Below are 26,967 nucleotides of genomic sequence, written 5' to 3' on the forward strand. Positions count from 1 at the left end.
ATCAGTCTCTGAATAATTTATTAACTGTTAGTGGAGTCGCTAGCTGTGCATTCAGACCTCGTAGAGATGGTGCAATGAAGCTAAGCGTGTGTTTTGTTATATTATGTAACGATGATCAATTGCCTTTGTAAAGAGTTGAATTGTGTATATGTTCACCAATCCATCACGGTTTACTGGCTCTTCGTGTCACAATCTGCAGGCTGTTAAAACCCAGGATCAACTTCACCAAATTCCTTTCTGCTTGACCTTTCGTCACCGGGGTCTGCCTTGACCCCGGGGTCACTCCCTAAACCTCAGGCCCTCTAGTCCTGGCATCTTCATAAATACTTTCTTTCCAATTTAAACATATCTTTGCCCCATGGCCGCACCTCGTACTGCTCAGAATTCACTTCTCAGCTCCGTTGGTGGGTGAAGCAGAAGATGCCCAGTTTCAGAGGATTTAGGGTTAAGGGATAAAGCAGTAGACGAGTCATTTTATTTTAAATATTTTACTTTAAAGATTTTAATAATCTACATATTAAAGCAATTAACATTTTGCTTGCTTTGACAATAGTGATTTTTAAATCTATCCAGATATTGAAACATAAAACAGAAGAGTAGAGCAGACAAGCAGGCTCTTTGGCCCACGATGTTGTGTTGATCTAAACTATCCTTTCTGCCTGCACGTGGACAATCTCTCTCCATTTTCTACATCGTTGTGGGCCTAAAACCCTCTGTCGTCTCGGCCCTCACCACCACAGCATTGCATTCTACACTCCGTGTAAAAAACGTGACCCCACATCTTCTTTGAACACTCTCCCTCTCAGCTGAATTCCAGGCCCTCTTGGAAATAATTAGAAACTGTTAAAATCATTTCTAATGTCGTCAGGGAACAAATCTCTGCTCCCAGAGCCTGTGGGGGCTGACCCGGGGAAAGAGCAACAAACAGTCTATCATCAGAGACCCCACCACCCAGGGGACCCCCAACACCCAGTGGACCCTCACCACCCAGAGTATCCCCGATCACCCAGAGGATCCCACCACTCAGGGGACCCTCAATACCCAGGTCATGCTCACTTCTCGCTGTTGCCATCACGAGGAGGTACAGGAACCTCAGGGCTCACACCACCAGTTCCAGGATCGGTCATCACCCAGCAACCGTCAGGCTCGTGAACCAGTGGGGATAATTTCACTCAACTTCACTTCCCCATCACCGATCTGATTCCACAACCTGTGGACTCTCCATGTCATGTTCCTGATATTTATTGCTTATTTATTTATTGCTATTATTATTTTTTCTTTTGTATTTCCAGTTTGTTGTCGTTTGCAGATTGGTTGTTTGTCCGTTTGGGTTTGTCTCTCACTGATTCTGTCGTGTTTCCCGGATGTGCTGTGCATATCCACAGGAAAACGAATCGCAGGGCTGTATTTGGGGACGTATATGTAACTTAACAATAAATTTACTTTGAACATTTCCTACACCTTTGGCAGATCTACAATGTTCACCCAGTCCACGTTTCTCAGTGAATGTCTTGCAGCTGAGTTCCCTCTGTGATCGACTGTACCAAGTGATCAATCCTTTTAGGAAACAAACTCTCCTGGAGTTAGCCTTTGGGCCTTTTCACTAGGAGACTTGTTGGCAATCAGTATTTTTACGCAGTAGGGCAAGTTAAGGCAGCTTTAAACCATGCATTTTTGTGAAATGTAACGTTGTCTATTAGCCAGGGCACGGGCATTCTGGGAGTTAAAAACACGGCAGGCTTGTCTTCATGTAACTCAGGACACCCCAAATGACTGCAGAGTGACGGAAGAAGTTCTCGAAGTGCAGTCAGTGATAATGTGGGAAACACAACAGTTTATGCAGATTTGGGAAAATCTTCCACAACAGTGTAGGGGCAAACACATTGTCTTTTACCACATACAAAATGCTAGCAGAACTCTGCAGGCCAGTCCTGCTGAAGGGTTTCAGCCTGAAACGTCGACTGTACTCATTTTCCACAGATGCTGCCTGGCCTGCTGAGTTCCTCCAGCATTTTATGTCTGTTGCTCGGATTTCCAGCATCTGCAGATTTTCTCTTGTTGGTCTTTTTCTAAGAGTGTTTCCCTCAAAGATCACATGCATCGCTTTTCTTGAAATCTATTTAAACACAATGGCTTTTTGGTAAATCTGTGAAAATAATTACGCTAAAAGAGTGGAGATAAAATTGTTGTGTAAAGTAAGTAATTAACTTTCCTCTGTCTCTGAGAAATATTAATGTATTATGTGGCTTACAACAGAAGCTGTGTTTTGTTGTGAAGACAGGAGTGTGAGTAAATAGAAAATGTTACGAAATGTGATCTATTTCATTTTCTAATGTTCTCATTCATTATTGAAATGACACTGTCAATTTGCCTCATGTTTGATTAATAGCTGCAGTCGGGAGCTGATCCAGGACTCGGAGAGCAATCGGCGCATTAACCCATTGAGTGCCGCAGAACCCAGGTACTTGCACTTTTACGTTTGCGATTGGATAGTGAGCTGTGTGTCCCACAAACTACAATAATGAGCAAAGAGCTGAATTTCCCTCAATATCAACAGACTATTCGACAAATGAATTTCCTAAAGCAATTAGCATGATGGTGGAATTTTACAAGCAAAACCACATGCTTATTAATAATACATTATATGAAATTTGACATAAAGATGACAAAAACTAGACAATTCTGCAACCTCATCACTCTGGCCATGTTAAAAAGCAGCTCTGCGTTCCAAAGAACAATGAGCTTCCTCCTGTAGATTATTCCAAATAACAAACGTTCTCTCACCCAAGGTCCATTTCAGGTGTGGATGTTTGGGAGGTAAAGCTTTTCATCGGAGTGAGGAATCAGATCTCCACAGTACACAGTAAATTCAGGCCCCTGTCCATCTTCCTTTCCAGTCTTGACAAAGGTCTCAGCCCAAAACGTTGACTGATTACCACCCTCCATAGATGCTGCCTGACTTGCTCAGTTCCTGCAGCAGTTTTTGATTTTTGCACTGTAAGTATAGTGACACATTTAATTAGAAATCTTTTGCACAGAAACTGGATCTTAGCACGATATTTTGAGCATAGTGCAATATAATTGCAATAAAAAATCTAAATAAAGTAGAATCAAGATTATGTCCAGTTACAAAGTCGATGAAGGTGTACACCACAACCGCAACAGGGACTGTGTTCCCCTTGTCCTCACCTACCACTCCACCAGCCTCCGGATCCAGGCACGTTATACTCCGCAACTTCTGCCACCTACAACAGGACCCCACCACTAAGCACATCTTTCCCTCTCTACCTGTCTCCGCTTTCCGCAGGGATCGTTCCCTCTGCGACTCCCTGGTCCACACGTCCCTCTCCACAGATCTCCCACCTGTAAGTGCTACAGCTGTCCCTACACCTCCTCTCTTACCACCATTCAGGGCCCCAAACAGTCCTTCCAGGTGAGGCAACACTTTTGCTGAAAAATTGTTGTTTTTCTTACTGTTGCTGCAGGTCTTCCCAGTAGTCAGGAAAAACCCACACTTCTGCATTTGCCCTGGATCTGGAGGGAGGAGATGAAGCAGAAGTGCGAGTTTTTCCCGACTACTGGGAAGACCTGCAGCAACAGTAAGAAAAACAACACATTTTCAGTAAAATATTGTGGGGGAGAATTGCCTGCTCAGAGACAGGCTGCCAGAACAAAGGCTAAAGAAGTCTTTTTACCCTGAATGACACAGGGAGCGAGACACATGCTGGAATCTGCATTGCAGCCTGTCCAACGTGGGGTCTACAAGGGTAGGCAGAATTGTAAGCTCATCACGTGAAGACTCTGTGGGTAAAAAAGTGAGGTTAGACTTGGACATCAGCGAGCAGAGTGATAAAAATGAAGAAGGACACTGTCTACTGAAAGGAACATTGTACAAAATCAGTGATTACAAACAGGTAATGAACATGCATTTAATAGAGAACCATCCTCACAAATTCAGTGCTAAGATACTGTTCGATATCGAAACCAATCTCACAAACTCAGTGCTAAGATACTGTTCGATATCGAAATCAATCTCACAAACTCAGTGGCAAGATGTTGTTCAATATTGGAACCATCCTTGCAAATTCAGTGGTAAGATATTGTTTGATATTGGAAATAACAACAGAAAATGCTGTAAATACTCAGCAGGTCAGTCAGCATCTGTGGAGAACAACAAAGTTAATGTGTCAGGTCAATGACCTTTCATCAGAACAAGTGATGTGCAATGAAAGACCATCGTCCAATAACATTCATTTTCTCTCTCCTGCTCCCTAACCGTCTCTGACTGTTAAAAGCAGGCTGGTGATAGGGTAAGACAAGATGAAGGAGAGTACCAAGTTAAACTTGACAAAGTAGTGGATCCACTTCAATAGGTCACGACTATTGCTGCCACCTTGTGTAGCGATAAATCCTTATTTCAAACATTTCACCCACCAAGGGCCTAACCAAGTGACCAAGGGCTTGGGTATGTCTTTCCTGAAAACTGCCTGTGTTGTGCTGGAAAACAAGCAAGTCATTCTGATGGCATTGTTCAAAAGGTGTTAATGTTAGTAACCCATTGTGAACATAATTGTCTTGTTCACTGGGATAAGGATCTTTTGTTTAGTAATTACTTTGGGAAATACTGCAGAACTGAGGCAATGGGAAACTCCTTGTCTGTAAACTAATTGACAATGCAGCACCTGTGGCCAAACCAAACCATGTGGTCATCAAGGCATCGGAGACAAGGTGGACATCAGAACCGTAGAGAGATACAGCATGAAGACTGTGACTTCATCCACCAACTTTGTGTCAACCATCAGCATCCTGATTAATACATACCCACCTTCAACCCATTTTATTCTCCACAACGTCCCATCAACTCCCCCAGATTCCACCATGTGCCTACATATCATCTCCCATTAATATATACCCTACTCTAACCCATTTGATTCTCCCCAGCGTCCCATTGACTGCCCCAAGTACCTACAGTGGCCAGTGACCTTCCAAAGCACAGGTTGTCTGGGACGAGGGAGGAGGGCGCAATGCCTGAAAGGAAGATTCAGTCACAGGAAGGACATGCAAACAGACAGCAATGGAAACCGGGGTTGAAGCCAGGTCACTGGAGCAGTGAGCAAGCAGCTCCACGAGCTGGGCCGTTGTGATACGATGTCCGAAGCTGCTGTCTGCTTTATTGTTCGACTGTTGGGTTAGTTATGCTTGGGAGGTACTAATCAACAATGGCATGGGATGCTGACATGATGAATCCAAAAGGTGATCTGGGTTCTTCAATCAACGTCAAGTGGACTCTGTGAAAGACCATTAACACAACGGCCATGGTTTGAGGATTGGGGAATAGGATGGAAGTTCTGCTTCTGGGCTGTATGAGAAAGAGAGAAAAGCAAGTTCAGACTGAAGACACCCGTACCTGTGTCTGAGAGGCTCCAGACGTTGGTCTGCAAGTTACTTGTCAACTATCATGTACAGTATTATCAGTAAAGAATTTTGTGCTTAACAAACTCTCAATAATCATACAGTTAATACTCTCAGATTATTGAGAGTAGTCACCAATAATCATACATTTGTCACAGTACAGACAATTGACATTGTTTGACTCAGGGAATGGGGTGGAGGGGTCACCCTGTAATCACAGTAGGCACTCTAATCACTCAGGCTGACAACTGTGTGATTATTGGTCCCAGATTGAGATGTATCTTATTCCAGAAGCAACAATGGAAACATTAAGAACATTAATATTACTGGAGGTGACGTCTGATTCATCCTGGTGGATAATTCCTTTGTTCTCCAGCTTGTGCCTGATTCAGCAAAGGAGCTGTCACCTAGCCCTAGTGTAGCTGTTGGAAATTCACCTGTGTTATATGGTCAATAAACACTGATATCATTCCTATACACTCCCAGCTGCACTCTCTGTGTACCGGGGGTCAACACGCTGTGTAGCCCTGTGGTGACGAGGCAGATGAAAATCAATAAACACTGATATCATTCCTATGCACTCCCAGCTGCACTCTCTGTGTACTGGGGGTCAAAACGCTGGGTAGCCCTGTGGTGATGAGGCAGCTACAGTACATCTTTTCTAAAAACACAGCGGAATAAATGGAATTTGTTCAAACTGAAAATGACCATGTAAATATTAAATCACACCTGGGCTGGTAGTGGTAGTAATTGTTGAGGATTATTTTAAGAAAAGAAAATCAAAGATTTTAAAGACTTATTTGGTAGAAGTTGAATCTATTCTGAAACTGTTATTCAAGAAAGATGAAAAGAAATTAATTACTAAAGGGATAACAAACTGATTGAAGGGAATTGTCAGGAGAAATCATGGTTAAGAACACATAAGTTCAGTTTGCTTTCTACTGGAATTATAACGAGACTTGGGAAAATTTGTTCACTGTGGTATTTATAAAAGTTGCAAACACCTCTTAGAATGTAAAAATAGTGAAGTGGGTTCCTGATAAACAACTTTCTCACAGAGCCCAGTGGTTTACTCACCAGTCACATCCTTGAGTTGCATCGGAAGAGAGAATGGGCTGGAGAACTGTTGTCATTCGAAACCCTGTCTTTGCTGCAACACCGAGGGAAAACATTTCTCTTGGACTAAGCATTCCAGATCAGGAGCCTGAACAAAGATGGAATCACTTTAATCGCCAGGACTGACCACCCAAATTCCTTTCCATTCCCACAAGTTAGTCTATAAAATAGAGTTTGAAAGTATCAGTTTATTTACTCTGGTCCAGGACAATTGATTATGTTAGTTAGTATTTATTTATTTGGAGATACAAATAGGTCTTTCTGGCCCTTGACCCCCCCCCCACCCCCCAACTTAACCCTAGCCCGCTCACTTAACAGTTTACAATGACAATTAACCTACTAACCGGTACGTCCTTGGACTGTGGAATGAAACGGAGCACCCGGAGGAAGCCCACACTTTCCACGGAGAGGACGTACAAACTCCTTAATGAGGTTGTCAGGACTGAGTGATTCAGATTCAGTTTATTGTCATTTAGAAACCACAAATGCAATGCAGTTAAAAAATGAGACAACGTTCCCCCAGAATGATATCACAAAAGCACATGACAAAACAGACTACACCAGAAAATCCACGTAATGTTTGGCAATCCCCAATCCAGAGTCCGGAGAGGCTGCTGCATATTAATATCGCGCTACCGTCTAGCACGTTCCCTGGAAAGGAGCTCCAAATCCACCAGACAAAAACAAGACCAAAAACTAAAGCTACAAAACCACATAATTACAACATATAGTTACAACAGTGCAAACAATAGTATAATTGATAAAAAAAAAAGACTATGGGCACAGTAAAAATAGTCCAAGATGTTAAAGGACTGTAAGTTCAAAATAAATCACCAGTTTCCACAAGTCCCCAGGGTCCCGACATACTCGCCATCCCACGACAGCGGCAGAAGGGAATACCCCCACTATAGACTTCCAAGGCGCCACCCAACTCAGCCTTGCAGACGCAGCACACACCGAAAGTTACCCGAGTCTGTCGAACCTCTGAACTGACGACCATCCCCTCTGGCACAGCTTCTCCGAGCACCATCCTCTGCCAAGCGTATTAAGATGGCCCCAGCAACCCCAAAGACTGGGGGCCTGTTCTTCCCAGCAGAGTCCCGGACCTCACAGCAGCAACGAAAAAGGTCTTCCAGGAATTTCCCGAAGTTTCTCCGTGTTTCCACATCCGTTTTCAATTGATTGTGATTGCGCACGGCAACCCACTCCACAAATAACAGATAATCAGTTTCGGAGTGGCTGCTGCAAGCTGCGTCGTGCCGCCATCTTGGATCTTGGATGGACAGCGATGTTGCTGGTGGCTGTTTCAACAGAATCGAGTTTGTTGTTGAAGGGTCCAGCGAGATACCACAAGTGATCATTTAAACATTAATGTTGAAATGTTCACAAAGTCTTCCTCGTACTCCATTGTAACAACTGCAAAGACACATTTGTGAAGTTCAGTTTTATCATGAGTCGGTTTAAATTGATGGGCTCGTTTGATCCACTGATCCAACAGCTAATGGTCATTATCAGTTTGTCCTTAAGGACGTTTGGTATTTGCAAATATGGAATAGCTCAGGAACAGGCCTTCAGCCCACAATCAACTAGTAATTCCATAACTAACCATCTCCTCGGCCCACATGGTGTCCATATCCCTTCACTCTTTGCACGTGTGTGCCTGTCTAAGAGACACTCGCCTCTTAAAACCCTCTCATCGTATCTGCGGCACATCCCAGGCATCCACCACTCTCTGTAAAAATCTTACCCCGCACATCTCCTTCGAAATTACCCCCCACCTTCCACTGTTTGACATTTTGACCCTGGGAAAAGATACCGACTGCCTACTCCATCAACGTCTACCTTAATGCCTGCAACTATCTGTTGTCGTATTTCCTGCATAAGAACCGGCATGAAGCATTGAAAGTACTTTACTGGCTGTTTGCATTTTGCCATGACCGCAGGTCATAAAGGCACCAAGTAAATACAACTTTCCCTTCCTTAAAGAATTGATTTCAGTGGAATCACCAGCCCACAGGCTGTGATAACTGAATGGAAAAATGTACAAAGTAATCCTTGGTAGAAGGTAAAGTCCATTGGAATTAAATTATATTAAATGCAATCATTTCTAAGGAGATAGAGGTCCAGGGGGTAGGGGTGTAGAAGTCCAGGGGGATGGGGGGGATGTAGAGGGACATGGGGGATGGGAGGGTGTAGAGAGTCTGGGGGGGAGTGAGAGGGTGTGGAGGTCCAGGGGGTGGGGTGGGTGTGGAGGTCCAGGGGGGTTTAGAGGATCCGGGGGGGGGCGGTGGTGGAGGTCCAGTGGGGTTTAGAGGATCGAGGGGTGGGGTGGGTGTGGAGGTCCAGGGGGGTTTAGTGGATCCGGGGGGCTGGGGTGGGTGTGAAGGTCCAGGGGGGTTTAGAGGATCCGGGGGAGGGGTGTGGAGGTCCAGGGGGGTTTAGAGGATCAGGGGGAGGGGTGTGGAGGTCCGGGGGGGTTTAGAGGATCGAGGGGTGGGGTGGGTGTGGAGGTCCAGGGGGGTTTAGTGGATCCGGGGGGCTGGGGTGGGTGTGAAGGTCCAGGGGGGTTTAGAGGATCCGGGGGAGGGCGGTGGTGGAGGTCCGGGGGGGTTTAGAGGATCCGGGGGGTGGGGTGGGTGTGGAGGTCCAGGGGGGTTTAGAGGATCCGGGGGAGGGGGTGTGGAGGTCCAGGGGGTTTAGTGGATCCGGGGAGGGGGGTGGGTGTGGTCCAGGGGGGTTTAGAGGTCCGGGGAGGGGGGTGGGTGTGGAGGTCCAGGGGGGTTTAGAGGATCCGGGGAGGGGGGTGGGTGTGGAGGTCCAGGGGGGTTTAGAGGGTCCGGGGGGTGGGGTGGTGGTGGAGGTCCAGGGGGGGTTTAGAGGGTCCGGGGGGTGGGGTGGTGGTGGAGGTCCAGAGGGGTTTAGAGGATCCGGGGGAGGGGGTGTGGAGGTCCAGGGGGGTTTAGAGGATCCGGGGGAGGGGATGTGGAGGTCCAGGTGGGTTTAGAGGATCCGGGGGAGGGGGTGTGGAGGTCCAGGGGGGTTTAGAGGATCCGGGGGAGGGGGTGTGGAGGTCCAGGGGGGTTTAGAGGATCCGGGGGAGGGATGTGGAGGTCCAGATGGGTTTAGAGGATCCGGGGAGGGGGTTGGGTGTGGAGGTCCAGGGGGGTTTAGAGGATCCGGGGGAGGGGGGTGGGTGTGGAGGTCCAGATGGGTTTAGAGGATCCGGGGAGGGGGGTGGGTGTGGAGGTCCAGATGGGTTTAGAGGATCCGGGGGAGGGGGGTGGGTGTGGAGGTCCAGATGGGTTTAGAGGATCCGGGGGGTGGGGTGGGTGTGGAGGTCCAGGGGGGTTTAGAGGATCCGGGGAGGGGGGTGGGTGTGGAGGTCCAGAGGGGTTTAGAGGATCTGGGGGAGGGGTGTGGATGTCCAGAGGGGTTTAGAGGATCCTGGGGAGGGGGGTGGGTGTGGAGGTCCAGAGGGGTTTAGAGGATCCGGGGGAGGGGTGTGGAGGTCCAGAGGGGTTTAGAGGATCCGGGGGAGGGGGGTGGGTGTGGAGGTCCAGGGGGGTTTAGAGGATACGGGGGAGGGCGGTGATGGAGGTCTAGAGGGGTTTAGAGGATCCGGGGGAGGGGGTGTGGAGGTCCAGAGGGGTTTAGAGGATCCGGGGGAGGGGTGTGTAGGTCCAGGGGGGTTTAGAGGATCCGGGGAGGGGGGTGGGTGTGGAGGTCCAGAGGGGTTTAGAGGATCCGGGGGAGGGTGGTGGTGGAGGTCCAGGGGGGTTTAGAGGATCCGGGGGGTGGGGTGGGTGTGGAGGTCCAGAGGGGTTTAGAGGATCCGGGGGAGGGCGGTGGTGGAGGTCCAGGGGGGTTTAGAGGATCCGGGGGAGGGGGGTGTGTGTGGAGGTCCAGGGGGGTTTAGAGGATCCGGGGGAGGGATGTGGAGGTCCAGGGGGGTTTAGAGGATCCGGGGGAGGGATGTGGAAGTCCAGGGGGGTTTAGAGGATCCGGGGGGTGGGGTGTGGAGGTCCAGGGGGGTTTAGAGGATCTGGGGGTGGGTGTGGAGGTCCAGGGGGGTTTAGAGGATCCGGGGGAGGGTGTGTGGAGGTCCAGGGGGGTTTAGAGGATCCGGGGTGGTGTGGGTGTGGAGGTCCAGGGGGGTTTAGAGGATCCGGGGGAGGGCGGTGGAGGTCCAGGGGGGTTTAGAGGATCCGGGGAGAGGGGTGGGTGTGGAGGTCCAGGGGGGTTTAGAGGATCCTCGGGAGGGGGTGTGGAGGTCCAGGGGGGTTTAGAGGATCCGGGGGGTGGGGTGGTGGTGGAGGTCCAGGGGGGTTTAGAGGATCCGGGGGAGGGGGTGTGGAGGTCCAGGGGGGTTTAGAGGATCCGGGGGAGGGCGGTGGTGGAGGTCCAGGGGGGTTTAGAGGATCCGGGGAGAGGGGTGGGTGTGGAGGTCCAGGGGGGTTTAGAGGATCCGGGGGAGGGGGTGTGGAGGTCCAGGGGGGTTTAGAGGATCCGGGGGAGGGCGGTGGTGGAGGTCCAGGGGGGTTTAGAGGATCCGGGGGAGGGATGTGGAGGTCCAGGGGGGTTTAGAGGATCCGGGGGAGGGATGTGGAAGTCCAGGGGGGTTTAGAGGATCCGGGGGGTGGGGTGTGGAGGTCCAGGGGGGTTTAGAGGATCTGGAGGGGGGGTGTGGAGGTCCAGGGGGGTTTAGAGGATCCGGGGGAGGGGTGTGTAGGTCCATGGGGGTTTAGAGGATCTGAGGGAGGGGGGTGGGTGTGGAGGTCCAGGGGGGTTTAGAGGATCCGGGGGAGGGTGTGTGGAGGTCCAGGGGGGTTTAGAGGATCCGGGGTGGGGTGGGTGTGGAGGTCCAGGGGGGTTTAGAGGATCCGGGGGAGGGCGGTGGAGGTCCAGGGGGGTTTAGAGGATCCGGGGAGAGGGGTGGGTGTGGAGGTCCAGGGGGGTTTAGAGGATTCTCGGGAGGGGGTGTGGAGGTCCAGGGGGGTTTAGAGGATCCGGGGGAGGGCGGTGGTGGAGGTCCAGGGGGGTTTAGAGGATCCGGGGGGTGGGGTGGTGGTGGAGGTCCAGGGGGGTTTAGAGGATCCGGGGGAGGGCGGTGGTGGAGGTCCAGGGGGGTTTAGAGGATCCGGGGGGTGGGGTGGTGGTGGAGGTCCAGGGGGGTTTAGAGGATCCGGGGGAGGGCGGTGGTGGAGGTCCAGGGGGGTTTAGAGGATCCGGGGGAGGGCGGTGGTGGAGGTCCAGGGGGGTTTAGAGGATCCGGGGGAGGGGTGTGGAGGTCCAGGGGGGTTTAGAGGATCCGGGGAGAGGGGTGGGTGTGGAGGTCCAGGGTGGTTTAGAGGATCCGGGGGAGGGGGTGTGGAGGTCCAGGGGGGTTTAGAGGATCCGGGGGAGGGCGGTGGTGGAGGTCCAGGGGGGTTTAGAGGATCCGGGGGAGGGCGGTGGTGGAGGTCCAGGGGGGTTTAGAGGATCCGGGGGAGGGCGGTGGTGGAGGTCCAGGGGGGTTTAGAGGATCCGGGGGAGGGCGGTGGTGGAGGTCCAGGGGGGTTTAGAGGATCCGGGGGAGGGCGGTGGTGGAGGTCCAGGGGGGTTTAGAGGATCCGGGGAGAGGGGTGGGTGTGGAGGTCCAGGGGGGTTTAGAGGATCCGGGGGAGGGCGGTGATGGAGGTCCAGAGGGGTTTAGAGGGTCCAGGGGGTGGGGTGGGTGTGGAGGTCCAGGGGGGTTTAGAGGATCTGGGGGAGGGTGTGGAGGTCCAGGGGGGTTTAGAGGGTCCGGGGGGTGGGGTGGTGGTGGAGGTCCAGGGGGGTTTAGAGGATCCGGGGGAGGGTCTGGAGGTCCAGGGGGGTTTAGAGGATCCGAGGTGGGGTGGGTGTGGAGGTCCAGGGGGGTTTAGAGGATCCGGGGAGGGGTGTGGGTGTGGAGGTCCAGGGGGGTTTAGAGGATCCGGGGGTGGGTGTGGAGGTGGAGGTCCAGAGGGGTTTAGAGGATCTGGGGGAGGGGTGTGGAGGTCCAGAGGGGTTTAGAGGATCCGGGGGAGGGGGTGTGGAGTTCCAGGGGTTTTAGAGGATCCGGGGAGGGGGGTGGGTGTGGAGGTCCAGGGGGGTTTAGAGGATCCAGGGGAGGGGGTGTGGAGGTCCAGGGGGGTTTAGAGGATCCGGGGGAGGGTGTGTGGAGGTCCAGGGGGGTTTAGAGGATCCGGGGGAGGGGGTGTGGAGGTCCAGCGGGGTTTAGAGGATCCGGGGGAGGGGGTGTGGAGGTCCAGGGGGGTTTAGAGGATCCGGGGGATGGGTGTGGAGGTCCAGGGGGGTTTAGAGGATCCGGGGGAGGGGGTGTGGAGGTCCAGGGGGGTTTAGAGGATCCGGGGGAGGGTGTGTGGAGGTCCAGGGGGGTTTAGAGGATCCGGGGGAGGGGGTGTGGAGGTCCAGAGGGAGAGGATCCGGGGGAGGGGGGTGGGTGTGGAGATCCAGGGGAGTTTAGAGGATCCGGGGGAGGGGGTGTGGAGGTCCAGAGGGAGAGGATCCGGGGGAGGGGGGTGGGTGTGGAGATCCAGGGGAGTTTAGAGGATCCGGGGAGGGGGGGTGGGTGTGGAGGTCCAGGGGGGTTTAGAGGATCCGGGGGAGGGGGTGTGGAGGTCCAGAGGGGTTTAGAGGATCCGGGGGGGTGAGGGTGTGGAGTTCCAGGGGGGTTTAGAGGATCCGGGGGAGGGGTGTGGAGGTCCAGGGGGGTTTAGAGGATCCGGGGGAGGGGGTGTGGAGGTCCAGGGGGGTTTAGAGGATCTGGGGGAGGGTTGTGGAGGTCCAGGGGGGTTTAGAGGATCCGGGGGAGGGGTGTGGAGGTCCAGGGGGGTTTAGAGGATCCGGGGGGTGGGGTGTGGAGGTCCAGGGGGGTTTAGAGGATCCGGGGGAGGGTGTGTGGAGGTCCAGGGGGGTTTAGAGGATCCGGGGGAGGGGGTGTGGAGGTCCAGGGGGGTTTAGAGGATCCGGGGGAGGGGGTGTGGATGTCCAGGGGGGTTTAGAGGGTCCGGGGAGGGGTGTGGAGGTCCAGGGGGGTTTAGAGGATCCGGGGGAGGGGTGTAGAGGTCTAGGGGGGTTTAGAGGATCCGGGGGAGGGGGTGTGGAGGTCCAGGGGGGTTTAGAGGATCCGGGGGAGGGGGTGTGGAGGTCCAGAGGGGTTTAGAGGATCCGGGGGGTGAGGGTGTGGAGGTCCAGGGGGGTTTAGAGGATCCGGGGGAGGGGTGTGGAGGTCCAGGGGGGTTTAGAGGATCCAGGGGAGGGGGTGTGGAGGTCCAGGGGGGTTTAGAGGATCCGGGGGAGGGGGTGTGGAGGTCCAGAGGGGTTTAGAGGATCCGGGGGGTGAGGGTGTGGAGGTCCAGGGGGGTTTAGAGGATCCGGAGGAGGGGTGTGGAGGTCCAGGGGGGTTTAGAGGATCCGGGGGAGGGGGTGTGGAGGTCCAGGGGGGTTTAGAGGATCCGTGGGAGGGTTGTGGAGGTCCAGGGGGGTTTAGAGGATCCGGGGGAGTGGTGTGGAGGTCCAGGGGGGTTTAGAGGATCCGGGGGGTGGGGTGTGGAGGTCCAGGGGGGTTTAGAGGATCCGGGGGAGGGTGTGTGGAGGTCCAGGGGGGTTTAGAGGATCCGGGGGAGGGGGTGTGGAGGTCCAGGGGGGTTTAGAGGATCCGGGGGAGGGGGTGTGGATGTCCAGGGGGGTTTAGAGGATCCGGGGAGGGGTGTGGAGGTCCAGGGGGGTTTAGAGGATCCAGGGGAGGGGGTGTGGAGGTCCAGGGGGGTTTAGAGGATCCGGGGGAGGGGGTGTGGAGGTCCAGAGGGGTTTAGAGGATCCGGGGGGTGAGGGTGTGGAGGTCCAGGGGGGTTTAGAGGATCCGGAGGAGGGGTGTGGAGGTCCAGGGGGGTTTAGAGGATCCGGGGGAGGGGGTGTGGAGGTCCAGGGGGGTTTAGAGGATCCGTGGGAGGGTTGTGGAGGTCCAGGGGGGTTTAGAGGATCCGGGGGAGTGGTGTGGAGGTCCAGGGGGGTTTAGAGGATCCGGGGGGTGGGGTGTGGAGGTCCAGGGGGGTTTAGAGGATCCGGGGGAGGGTGTGTGGAGGTCCAGGGGGGTTTAGAGGATCCGGGGGAGGGGGTGTGGAGGTCCAGGGGGGTTTAGAGGATCCGGGGGAGGGGGTGTGGAGGTCCAGGGGGGTTTAGAGGATCCGGGGGAGGGGTGTAGAGGTCTAGGGGGGTTTAGAGGATCCGGGGGAGGGGGTGTAGAGGTCCAGGGGGGTTTAGAGGATCCGGGGGAGGGGGTGTAGAGGTCCAGGGGGGTTTAGAGGATCCGGGGGAGGGGGTGTGGAGGTCCAGGGGGGTTAGAGGATCCGGGGGTGGGTGTGGAGGTCCAGGGGGGTTTAGAGGATCCGGGGGAGGGGGTGTGGAGGTCCAGGGGGGTTTAGAGGATCCGGGGGAGGGGGTGTGGAGGTCCAGGGGGGTTTAGAGGATCCGGGGGAGGGGGTGTGGAGGTCCAGGGGGGTTAGAGGATCCGGGGGTGGGTGTGGAGGTCCAGGGGGGTTTAGAGGATCCGGGGGAGGGGGTGTGGAGGTCCAGGGGGGTTTAGAGGATCCGGGGGAGGGCGGTGGAGGTCCAGGGGGGTTTAGAGGATCCGGGGAGAGGGGTGGGTGTGGAGGTCCAGGGGGGTTTAGAGGATTGGGGGGAGGGACTGTGGAGGTCCAGAGGGGTTTAGAGGATCCGGGGGAGGGGGTGTGGAGGTCCAGATGGGTTTAGAGGATCCGGGGGGTGAGGGTGTGGAGGTCCAGGGGGGTTTAGAGGATCCGGGGGAGGGGTGTGGAGGTCCAGGGGGGTTTAGAGGATCCGGGGGAGGGGGTGTGGAGGTCCAGGGGGGTTTAGAGGATCCGGGGGAGGGTTGTGGAGGTCCAGGGGGGTTTAGAGGATCAGGGGGAGGGGTGTGGAGGTCCAGGGGGGTTTAGAGGATCCGGGGGGTGGGGTGTGGAGGTCCAGGGGGGTTTAGAGGATCGGGGGGAGGGTGTGTGGAGGTCCAGGGGGGTTTAGAGGATCCGGGGGAGGGGGTGTGGAGGTCCAGGGGGGTTTAGAGGATCCGGGGGAGGGGGTGTGGATGTCCAGGGGGGTTTAGAGGATCCGGGGAGGGGTGTGGAGGTCCAGGGGGGTTTAGAGGATCCGGGGGAGGGTGTGTGGAGGTCCAGGGGGGGTTAGAGGATCCGGGGGAGGGGGTGTGGAGGACCAGGGGGGTTTAGAGGATCCGGGGGAGGGGGTGTGGAGGTCCAGGGGGGTTAGAGGATCCGGGGGTGGGTGTGGAGGTCCAGGGGGGTTTAGATCCGGGGGAGGGGGTGTGGAGGTCCAGGGGGGTTTAGAGGATCCGGGGGAGGGGGTGTGGAGGTCCAGGGGGGTTTAGAGGATCCGGGGAGGGGTGTGGAGGTCCAGGGGGGTTTAGAGGATCCGGGGGAGGGGGTGTGGAGGTCCAGGGGGGTTTAGAGGATCCGGGGGAGGGGGTGTGGAGGTCCAGGGGGGTTTAGAGGATCCGGGGGAGGGGGTGGGTGTGGAGGTCCAGGGGGGTTTAGAGGATCCGGGGGAGGGGGTGTGGAGGTCCAGGGGGGTTTAGAGGATCCGGGGGAGGGGGTGTGGAGGTCCAGGGGGGTTTAGAGGATCCGGGGGAGGGGTGTGGAGGTCCAGGGGGGTTAGAGGATCCGGGGGTGGGTGTGGAGGTCCAGGGGGGTTTAGATCCGGGGGAGGGGGTGTGGAGGTCCAGGGGGGTTTAGAGGATCCGGGGGAGGGGGTGTGGAGGTCCAGGGGGGTTTAGAGGATCCGGGGAGGGGTGTGGAGGTCCAGGGGGGTTTAGAGGATCCGGGGGAGGGGGTGTGGAGGTCCAGGGGGGGTTAGAGGATCCGGGGGAGGGGGTGTGGAGGTCCAGGGGGGTTTAGAGGATCCGGGGGAGGGGGTGTGGAGGTCCAGGGGGGTTAGAGGATCCGGGGGTGGGTGTGGAGGTCCAGGGGGGTTTAGATCCGGGGGAGGGGGTGTGGAGGTCCAGGGGGGTTTAGAGGATCCGGGGGAGGGGGTGTGGAGGTCCAGGGGGGTTTAGAGGATCCGGGGAGGGGTGTGGAGGTCCAGGGGGGTTTAGAGGATCCGGGGGAGGGGGTGTGGAGGTCCAGGGGGGTTTAGAGGATCCGGGGGAGGGGGTGTGGAGGTCCAGGGGGGTTTAGAGGATCCGGGGGAGGGGGTGGGTGTGGAGGTCCAGGGGGGTTTAGAGGATCCGGGGGAGGGGGTGTGGAGATCCAGGGGGGTTTAGAGGATCCGGGGGAGGGGGTGTGGAGGTCCAGGGGGGTTTAGAGGATCCGGGGGAGTGGTGTGGAGGTCCAGGGGGGTTAGAGGATCCGGGGGTGGGTGTGGAGGTCCAGGGGGGTTTAGATCCGGGGGAGGGGGTGTGGAGGTCCAGGGGGGTTTAGAGGATCCGGGGGAGGGGGTGTGGAGGTCCAGGGGGGTTTAGAGGATCCGGGGAGGGGTGTGGAGGTCCAGGGGGGTTTAGAGGATCCGGGGGAGGGGGTGTGGAGGTCCAGGGGGGTTTAGAGGATCCGGGGGAGGGGGTGGGTGTGGAGGTCCAGGGGGGTTTAGAGGATCCGGGGGAGGGGGTGGGTGTGGAGGTCCAGGGGGGTTTAGAGGATCCGGGGGAGGGGGTGGGTGTGGAGGTCCAGGGGGGTTTAGAGGATCCGGGGGAGGGGGTGTGGAGGTCCAGGGGGGTTTAGAGGATCCGGGGGGTGGGGTGTGGAGGTCCAGGGGGGTTTAGAGGATCCGGGGGAGGGTGTGTGGAGGTCCAGGGGGGTTTAGAGGATCCGGGGGAGGGTGTGTGGAGGTCCAGGGGGGTTTAGAGGATCCGGGGAGGGGGTGGGTGTGGAGGTCCAGGGGGGTTTAGAGGATCCAGGGGAGGGGGTGTGGATGTCCAGGGGGGTTTAGAGGATCCGGGGAGGGGTGTGGAGGTCCAGGGGGGTTTAGAGGATCCGGGGGAGGGTGTGTGGAGGTCCAGGGGGGGTTAGAGGATCCGGGGGAGGGGGTGTGGAGGTCCAGGGGGGTTTAGAGGATCCGGGGGAGGGGGTGTGGAGGTCCAGGGGGGTTAGAGGATCCGGGGGTGGGTGTGGAGGTCCAGGGGGGTTTAGATCCGGGGGAGGGGGTGTGGAGGTCCAGGGGGGTTTAGAGGATCCGGGGGAGGGGGTGTGGAGGTCCAGGGGGGTTTAGAGGATCCGGGGAGGGGTGTGGAGGTCCAGGGGGGTTTAGAGGATCCGGGGGAGGGGGTGTGGAGGTCCAGGGGGGTTTAGAGGATCCGGGGGAGGGGGTGTGGAGGTCCAGGGGGGTTTAGAGGATCCGGGGGAGGGGGTGGGTGTGGAGGTCCAGGGGGGTTTAGAGGATCCGGGGGAGGGGGTGTGGAGGTCCAGGGGGGTTTAGAGGATCCGGGGGAGGGGGTGTGGAGGTCCAGGGGGGTTTAGAGGATCCGGGGGAGGGGTGTGGAGGTCCAGGGGGGTTAGAGGATCCGGGGGTGGGTGTGGAGGTCCAGGGGGGTTTAGATCCGGGGGAGGGGGTGTGGAGGTCCAGGGGGGTTTAGAGGATCCGGGGGAGGGGGTGTGGAGGTCCAGGGGGGTTTAGAGGATCCGGGGAGGGGTGTGGAGGTCCAGGGGGGTTTAGAGGATCCGGGGGAGGGGGTGTGGAGGTCCAGGGGGGTTTAGAGGATCCGGGGGAGGGGGTGGGTGTGGAGGTCCAGGGGGGTTTAGAGGATCCGGGGGAGGGGGTGGGTGTGGAGGTCCAGGGGGGTTTAGAGGATCCGGGGGAGGGGGTGGGTGTGGAGGTCCAGGGGGGTTTAGAGGATCCGGGGGAGGGGGTGTGGAGGTCCAGGGGGGTTTAGAGGATCCGGGGGGTGGGGTGTGGAGGTCCAGGGGGGTTTAGAGGATCCGGGGGAGGGTGTGTGGTGGTCCAGGGGGGTTTAGAGGATCCGGGGGAGGGTGTGTGGAGGTCCAGGGGGGTTTAGAGGATCCGGGGAGGGGGTGGGTGTGGAGGTCCAGGGGGGTTTAGAGGATCCAGGGGAGGGGGGTGTGGAGGTCCAGGGGGGTTTAGAGGATCCGGGGGGTGGGGTGTGGAGGTCCAGGGGGGTTTAGAGGATCCGGGGGAGGGTGTGTGGAGGTCCAGGGGGGTTTAGAGGATCCGGGGGAGGGTGTGTGGAGGTCCAGGGGGGTTTAGAGGATCCGGGGAGGGGGTGGGTGTGGAGGTCCAGGGGGGTTTAGAGGATCCAGGGGAGGGGGTGTGGAGGTCCAGGGGGGTTTAGAGGATCCGGGGGAGGGGGTGTGGAGGTCCAGGGGGGTTTAGAGGATCCGGGGGAGGGGGTGTGGAGGTCCAGGGGGGTTTAGAGGATCCGGGGGAGGGGGTGTGGAGGTCCAGGGGGGTTTAGAGGATCCGGGGGAGGGGGTGTGGAGGTCCAGGGGGGTTTAGAGGATCCGGGGGAGGGGGTGGGTGTGGAGGTCCAGGGGGGTTTAGAGGATCCGGGGGAGGGGGTGGGTGTGGAGGTCCAGGGGGGTTTAGAGGATCCGGGGAGGGGGTGGGTGTGGAGGTCCAGGGGGGTTTAGATCCGGGGGAGGGGGTGTGGAGGTCCAGGGGGGTTTAGAGGATCCGGGGAGGGGGTGGGTGTGGAGGTCCAGGGGGGTTTAGATCCGGGGGAGGGGGTGTGGAGGTCCAGGGGGGTTTAGAGGATCCGGGGGAGGGGGTGGGTGTGGAGGTCCAGGGGGGTTTAGAGGATCCGGGGAGGGGGTGGGTGTGGAGGTCCAGGGGGGTTTAGATCCGGGGGAGGGGGTGTGGAGGTCCAGGGGGGTTTAGAGGATCCGGGGGAGGGGGTCCGAGGCGGGTGCCAGAGCCTCCGGGTCGCTGTGGACGGGGTGTGAACCCCGCCCGGGATGGACCGGCCGTGTCTCTCTGACCCCGGGGTCACGGGTCAGACCGGTCTAATGGCTTTTACAGAGAAGTTTGACGGCGTCGCTCTGTCACTAGACATCACATTTACACTTCTCCGTTTGTGAACGTAATAAAACGTTTCATTTGAATTTTTAAAATAATCCCCAATGAACGGCAGCTGGCGGCGCGGCAGGTGGTCACGTGGACGGGAGGGTCAGGGGTCAGCTTGTGAGGGGAAGGGAGTTTGTTTCCCTCAGGTGCCGCCGAGCGGAGGGAGTGGCTGGCGGAGCCGAGGCCGGGAGAGCATCTGCACGTCGTGTCGGAGCCGCTGGAGAGACTCCCGGGTGTGTGGAAGCAGAAACCCCGCATGGCCGGTGAGAAAGGGCCGCCCCTCACACCGTGTCCCTCTGATTCCCCCTCACTCACACCGTGTCCCTCTGATTCCCCCTCACTCACACCGTGTCCCTCTGATTCCCCCTCACTCACACCGTGTCCCTCTGATTCCCCCTCACTCACACCGTGTCCCTCTGATTCCCCCTCACTCACACCGTGTCCCTCTGATTCCCCCTCACTCACACCGTGTCCCTCTGATTCCCCCTCACTCACACCGTGTCCCTCTGCTCACTCGCCCCTCACTCACACCGTGTCCCTCTGATTCCCCCTCACTCACACCGTGTCCCTCTGCTCACTCACACCGTGTCCCTCTGATTCCCCCTCACTCACACCGTGTCCCTCTGATTCCCCCTCACTCACACCGTGTCCCTCTGATTCCCCCTCACTCACACCGTGTCCCTCTGATTCCCCCTCACTCACACCGTGTCCCTCTGCTCACTCGCCCCTCACTCACACCGTGTCCCTCTGCTCACTCGCCCCTCACTCACACCGTGTCCCTCTGCTCACTCGCCCCTCACTCACACCGTGTCCCTCTGCTCACTCGCCCCTCACTCACACCGTGTCCCTCTGATTCCCCCTCACTCACACCGTGTCCCTCTGATTCCCCCTCACTCACACCGTGTCCCTCTGATTCCCCCTCACTCACACCGTGTCCCTCTGCTCACTCACACCGTGTCCCTCTGATTCCCCCTCACTCACACCGTGTCCCTCTGATTCCCCCTCACTCACGTCGTGTCCCTCTGATTCCCCCTCACTCACACCGTGTCCCTCTGATTCCCCCTCACTCACACCGTGTCCCTCTGATTCCCCCTCACTCACACCGTGTCCCTCTGCTCACTCGCCCCTCACACCGTGTCCCTCTGCTCACTCGCCCCTCACTCACACCGTGTCCCTCTGATTCCCCCTCACTGACACCGTGTCCCTCTGCTCACTCGCCCCTCACTCACACCGTGTCCCTCTGATTCCCCCTCACTCACACCGTGTCCCTCTGCTCACTCGCCCCTCACTCATACCGTGTCCCTCTGCTCACTCGCCCCTCACTCACACCGTGTCCCTCTGCTCACTCGCCCCTCACTCACACCGTGTCCCTCTGCTCACTCGTCCCTCACTCACACCGTGTCCCTCTGATTCCCCCTCACTCACACCGTGTCCCTCTGATTCCCCCTCACTCACACCGTGTCCCTCTGCTCACTCGCCCCTCACTCACACCGTTTCCCTCTGATTCCCCCTCACTCACACCGTGTCCCTCTGATTCCCCCTCACTGACACCGTGTCCCTCTGCTCACTCGCCCCTCACTGACACCGTGTCCCTCTGCTCACTCGCCCCTCACTCACACCGTGTCCCTCTGATTCCCCCTCACTCACACCGTGTCCCTCTGATTCCCCCTCACTCACATAAACTCATGAGCAAGGGTCCACGAAAGTGGTGTAAAGCTGGAGCCTCCTTGAAAGCGTTGTGGTGGGTGCTGAGAGTTGACGGGCTGGATGAAAGGCCTGGGAGCTGTTTGCCATCGTGTGCTCACCCTCTGAGAACTGGGAGCAGTCTGTTTCATGTTCCGTGCACAGCAAAACTGCCATTCTATCATGGGTTAGCAAAGCCTCTAGTTTAGAAGAATGATTTTCTGTTCAACATTGTCTGTGATCTATTGTTAGTCATACTCATTGTACTGGGTCTTTAATCGGTAATCTGGAGGTGAAACTAACATGGGTGAAAATGGTAATTTAATCAGTGAATACTTCCCGCTGTCCTCCCTCCCTCCCCCCCCCCCCCCATATCAGATATGCATATCTAGCTAGACACACCAGTTTGATGCTGAGACCCTGTTTGATAGGGGAGATGGGATGGGTGATGCTGGTGTCTCGCAGAGCATCTGCTTCTGCCTCCATTTCTTCTCTCTGTTTTTGTCTCAATTAAAAAAAATAGATATATATCTCACTGAGCCTTACAATTTTCCACAGTTTGGTGTAAAAGTTTAGCCTAAGTCAGTGTGACACAAGAATGTGAGACTCCTTCAGCGTCTGGGTGAAGTTAGTTTGGTGACAATAACTGGGGTAATATCTCATGCCTCACTTCGTAGGCTGTGTTTTTTAAAGAACATTTTGCATTAAATATAAACATTACATTTTGTATTAAATATAACCATTCTGGTCTCTTAAATCTAGATTACCTGCTAGAAGCACATTTTGAGGGAGATTTTAGGTTGGGATTCATGCTTTGGGCACATAACTACAATTCTGACATGCACGTTCCATCCAGATGGTGCCTAATGACCCTTGGGTCCCCCAACCTGTCCAATCACTGCCCCAACACAGTTTAACAGAACCATTTCCTGGTTTAAGACCATAAGAGAAAAGAACAGGAATAGGCTCTTCGGCCCATCGAGTGTGCTCCGCCATTCATTCATGGGCTGATCCAATTCTTCCAGTCATCCCCACTCCCCTGCCTTCTCCCCATACCCTTTGATGCCCTGGCTAATCAGGAACCTATCTATCTCTGCCTTAAATATACCCAATTGCTTGGCCTCCACAGCCTCTCATGGCAGCATATTCCACAGATTTACCACCCTCTGACTAAACTAATTTCTCCGCATCTCTTCTAAATGGACGTCCTTCAATCCTCAAGTTATGCCTTCTTGCCCTAGACTCCCTTACCATGGGAAATAATTTTGTCACATCTAATCTGTTCTGACCTTTTAACATTAGGAATGTTTCTCTGAGATCCCCCCTCATTCTCCTGAACTCCAGGGAATACAGCCCAAAAACTGCCAGACATTCCTCATACAGTAACCCTTTCATTCCTGGAATCATTCTCATGAATTTTTTCTGAACCCTCTCCAATGTCAGTATATCCTTTCTAAAATAAGGAGCCCAAAACTGCACACAATACTCCCAAGTGTGGTCTCACAAGTGCCTTATAGAGCCTCAACATCACATCCCTGCTCTTATATTCTATGCCTCTAGAAATGAATGCCAACAATGCATTTGCCGCCTTCCCCACTGATTCAACCTGGAGGTTAACCTTTAGTGTATCCTGCACAAGGACTTCCAAGTCCCTTTGCATCTGTGCATTTTGAATTCTCTCCCTATTTAAATAGTAGTCTGCTCATTTATTTCTTCCACCAAAGTGTATGACCATACACTTTCCAACATTGTATTTAATTGCCACCTTTTTGCCCATTCCCCTAAACTATTTACATCTCTCTGCAGGCTCTCTGTTTCTCTACCTGCTCTGTTTCTGAACACTACCTGCTCCTCCACCTATCTTTATATCATCAGCAAATTTAGCCACAAATCCACTAATACTGTAGTCCAAATCATTGACATATATTGTAAAAAGCAGCAGTCCCAACACCGATCCCTGTGGAACTTCACTGGGTAGCCAGCCAGAATAGGAATCCTTTATTTCTGCCGATCAACCAAAGCTCCACCCTTACTAGTAACTCCCCTGTAATTCCATGGGCTCTTGTCTTGCTAAGCAGCCTTGTGTGCGGCACCTTGTCAAAGGCTTTCTAAAAGTCCAAGTACACCACATCTACTGCATTTCCTTTGTCTACCCTGCTTGTAAATTCCTTTAAAAATTGCAGTAGGTTAGTCAGGTAGAATTTTCCTTTCAAGAGATCATGCTGGCTTTCGCCTATCTTGTCATTTGCCTCTAGGTATTTCATAATCTCATCCCTAACAATTGATTCCAATAATTTCCCAACCACTGATGTCAGGCTAACAAGTCTATAGTTTCCTTTCTGTTGCCTCCCACCCTTCTTAAATAGCGGAGTAACATTTGCAATTTTCCAGTCATCCAGTACAATGCCAGAATCGATTTTTGACAGATCATTGTTAATGCCTCCACTATCTCTCCAGCTACTTCCTTCAAAACCCAAAGGTGCATTCCATCAGGTCCAGGAGGTTTATTCACCCTCAAACCGTTAAGCTTCCTGAGCACCTTCTTAATCGTAATATTCACTTCCCTGATACTCTTGAATGTCCGGGAATGTCTTCCACTGTGAAAACTGATGCAAAATATGCATTCAGTTCTTCTGCCATCTCTGTGTCTCTCATTACAATATCTCCAGCATCATTTTCTATTGTTCCTATAACTACCCTTGACTCTCTTTTACCTTTTATATACTTAAAAAAGCTTTTAGTATCTTCTTTGATATTATTTGCCAGCTTCTTTTCATAATTCATCTTTTCCTCCCTAATGATCTTCTTAGTTTCCTTCTGTAATTTTTTTTAAAAGCTTCCCAATCCTCTATCTTCCCACTAGCTTTGGCCTCCTTGTATGCCCTCTCTTTTGCTTTTACTTTGGCTCTGACTTCACTTGTCAGCCACAGTACTGTTACATACACATAACCCTGTAAAAGTATCAGCAGCAATAGAACACACCTGGAGTCTGGTTTTCCTGTTAATAAATACTATTTTATTAGTAATTACATCATATAGTAACTTAAACCAGGTAAATCAAGTGTTAGCAGTGTTATGCATATATAAGTGTGTAAATAAAGTTCCCAAACTTATTCAAGCTCAGGTGGCAAGAGTTACAGCCTTACGATGATGTGGTGAGAAAGTTCTGTTCAATTCAGTCCACAAAATTTGAAGTGAGAAAGAGATATTTGTAATCCAAACAAACAGGCGTTGTCGATCTTCCCATTGTCCTCCGAATCCTCACACAAAATATCACCAGCGGTAGCTCATCACAAAGGGGACCATCTTCAAGGGAACCACTATCCAGGAAAGGGTTGACACACCAGTAGATTCCACAAGGTTACCCCAGTCACACACAACGTGATGGCCACTTACCCAGTTCCACAACATGTAATAACTCCAACAGGGATTTACCACAGGGGTGCCTTCAGTGAACTACCACACCCAGACAAAGGGTAAACATACATGTGGCATTCACAAAGGTTTTCCCTCGCTAGAGAACCCACTCCTATGGATTAACTATGTGACAGTCACACTTTCATATTCGAATGGAATCAGACTCACCCTCACCGGCTACTTAGAGAGAGAGTCCAAACAGTGATCTCTTTGTCACCAGGTTTTTTCTGTTTCAAAATTTCCTCTCCTTTCCTGTCTTCTCTGCAAACTTCTTCTAGTTGCAGCGCTTGTGAGAGTCATTTATCAATACTCAGGATCGATCTCAACTTGCCCCTTTTGGGCTACTGGAAGTTTAAACCACCGACTGACTCTCTCCGACTCATTGATCAAATCCATCTTGACTCTAACTGTGTGTCTTTTGTATATTCAAAACAAGCCGCGAGAAACCATAAACATTCATTGGCCATCAAATAGCTCCACTTCTGTCACCATAGTAACCAAGCAACTTTGCAGTCAGTAGAAATCCAACCGTGTCTAAAAGTCAGTCTCATTCTCTTAGCATTTTAAAGTGACAGTCCACAGAAAAAATGAACCCTGGGGGTATATAACAAGTGTCTTTCTTCCATTTGAAAATTTCTTCTTATTTGGAATATATCTGTCTTGCACTTCCCTCATTTTTCACAGAAACTCCAGCCATTGCTGCTCTGCTGTACTTCCTGCTAGTGTCCCTCTCCAGTCAACTTTGGCCAGTTCCCCTCCCATACCATTGTAATTTCCTTTATTCCACTGAAATACTGACCCATTGGATTTTAATTTCTCCTCAAATTTCAAAGTAAACTCAGATCATATTGTGATCACTGTTCCCTAAGGGTTCGTTAACCTTAAGCTCTCTTATCACCTCTGGATCATTGTACAACACCCAACCTTAGTGGGCTCAACAACAAGCTGTTCTAAAAAGCCACCCCTTAGACATTCTACAAATTCTCTCTCTCGAGGTCCAGTACTGACCAGGTTTATCGAATCCACTTTCATGTTAAAATCCCCAAGGATTATCATGGCATTGCCCTTCTGACACACCTTTTCTATCTCCTGCTGTAATTTGTAATCCACATCCCAGCTGTTGTTTGGAGGCCTGTATACAACTGCTGTTAGTTACTGTATACAACTGTCATTTGTTAACGCAAGCCATAGAGACTCTACACCTTCCAATCCCACATCATCCCTTTCCAATAATTTAATATTATTTCTTATACACAGGGCCACACCACCCCCTCTGCCGACTAACCTACCTTTCTGATACACCGTATATCCTTGGACATTCAACTCCCAATGGCAGTCATCCTTTAGCCAAGTTTCAGAGATGGCCACAATGTCATACTTGCCAATCTGGAGCTAAATTTCAAGATTGTCCATTTTGGTCAATGTTTGCAATGTACTTGTATACTGGTGTTTAAATAAATTATATTTGTGATAATGAAGTGTGATTGTGCTTGTTCACCAACAAAGGGCATTTAATCTTATTTTCATTTATTTTATTTGGAGATACAGTGCGGAATCGGCCCTTCCAGAATTTCAAACTGCACCACCCAGTGACCCCCCCCCCCCCCCCACCAACCTGATTTAAGCCTAATCTAATCGTAGGACAATTTACAATGACCTACACAGTGCGTCTCTGAAATGTGGGAGGAAAGCAGAGGAGCCAGAAAACCCCCCACGTTCCACGGGGAGGATGTAGAGACTCCAACAGAGAACACCAGGACTGAATACCGAACTCCAATGCTCCAGGCAGTAATAGTGTCGCGCTAAATGCAAAATATTTGGTGCCACAAATATTACACATCATACTAATCAATATCAGCCCTCTATAACCTTTTTAACTGTAAAATCAATTTCCAGTTACACTAATGTATACCTTTTTCCAGACAAAAGCTTACTTTTAGTGTCTGGGATCTGAAAGCTGCAGCATAATGATTGAAACTTCCTTGGAGTGCGCGGCCAGTTAATAGAAATTCACAGAGGTGACCGTTGTGTCTGGCCCAGATTCCTGACCAGCTGTCGTGTACATTCAACCCCACCATGTACTACAAAGGACATGTACAGAGGACAACAGAAGGAAGCCATGGCAACCTTTCTCACATTTTTCTTTGGCCAGTTATAAGGATTGTTTTAAGCTTCAGCTCCTTTACCTGGGCTGATGCATGGTTACGTGAACCACAGGCTCCAATAGCATGGGAACTTGCACATTGGTCCACCAAGTCCACTCCAACTTTCAACCAC

General features: G+C 53.9%; 1 protein-coding gene and 1 long non-coding RNA gene across 13 annotated transcripts in view; one reads left to right on the forward strand and one right to left on the reverse strand.

Moving 5' to 3' along the window:
• Positions 1-486: 486 nt before the first annotated feature.
• Positions 487-8,398, reverse strand: LOC132395088 (uncharacterized). 3 transcript variants are annotated; one of them, XR_009512526.1, is made up of 4 exons: positions 7,511-8,398; positions 6,490-6,616; positions 3,696-3,801; positions 487-2,995 (listed from the first exon to the last, which is right to left on the reverse strand). It is a non-coding gene; the product is annotated as an uncharacterized LOC132395088 (long non-coding RNA). The 3 variants fall into 3 exon arrangements; XR_009512525.1 differs by having other exon boundaries at positions 7,486-8,398; XR_009512527.1 differs by lacking the exon at positions 7,511-8,398 and adding an exon at positions 6,873-7,382.
• Positions 8,399-19,686: 11,288 nt separating this feature from the next.
• fkbp6 (FKBP prolyl isomerase 6) overlaps positions 19,687-26,967 on the forward strand; it is an 87,976-nt gene continuing 80,695 nt past the window's right edge. For 9 of the 10 annotated variants that reach the window (XM_059973093.1, XM_059973089.1, XM_059973090.1 and 6 more), the window contains exon 1: positions 19,687-19,853. In XM_059973093.1, the coding sequence (XP_059829076.1) occupies positions 19,847-19,853 (7 nt within the window). In that variant the 5' untranslated portion in view covers positions 19,687-19,846. The remainder of the gene's footprint in view (positions 19,854-26,967) is intronic. The other variant, XM_059973091.1, reaches the window with a different exon arrangement.

Source organism: Hypanus sabinus, chromosome 6 (genome assembly GCF_030144855.1).
Source record: "Hypanus sabinus isolate sHypSab1 chromosome 6, sHypSab1.hap1, whole genome shotgun sequence".
Lineage (NCBI taxonomy): Eukaryota > Metazoa > Chordata > Chondrichthyes > Myliobatiformes > Dasyatidae > Hypanus > Hypanus sabinus.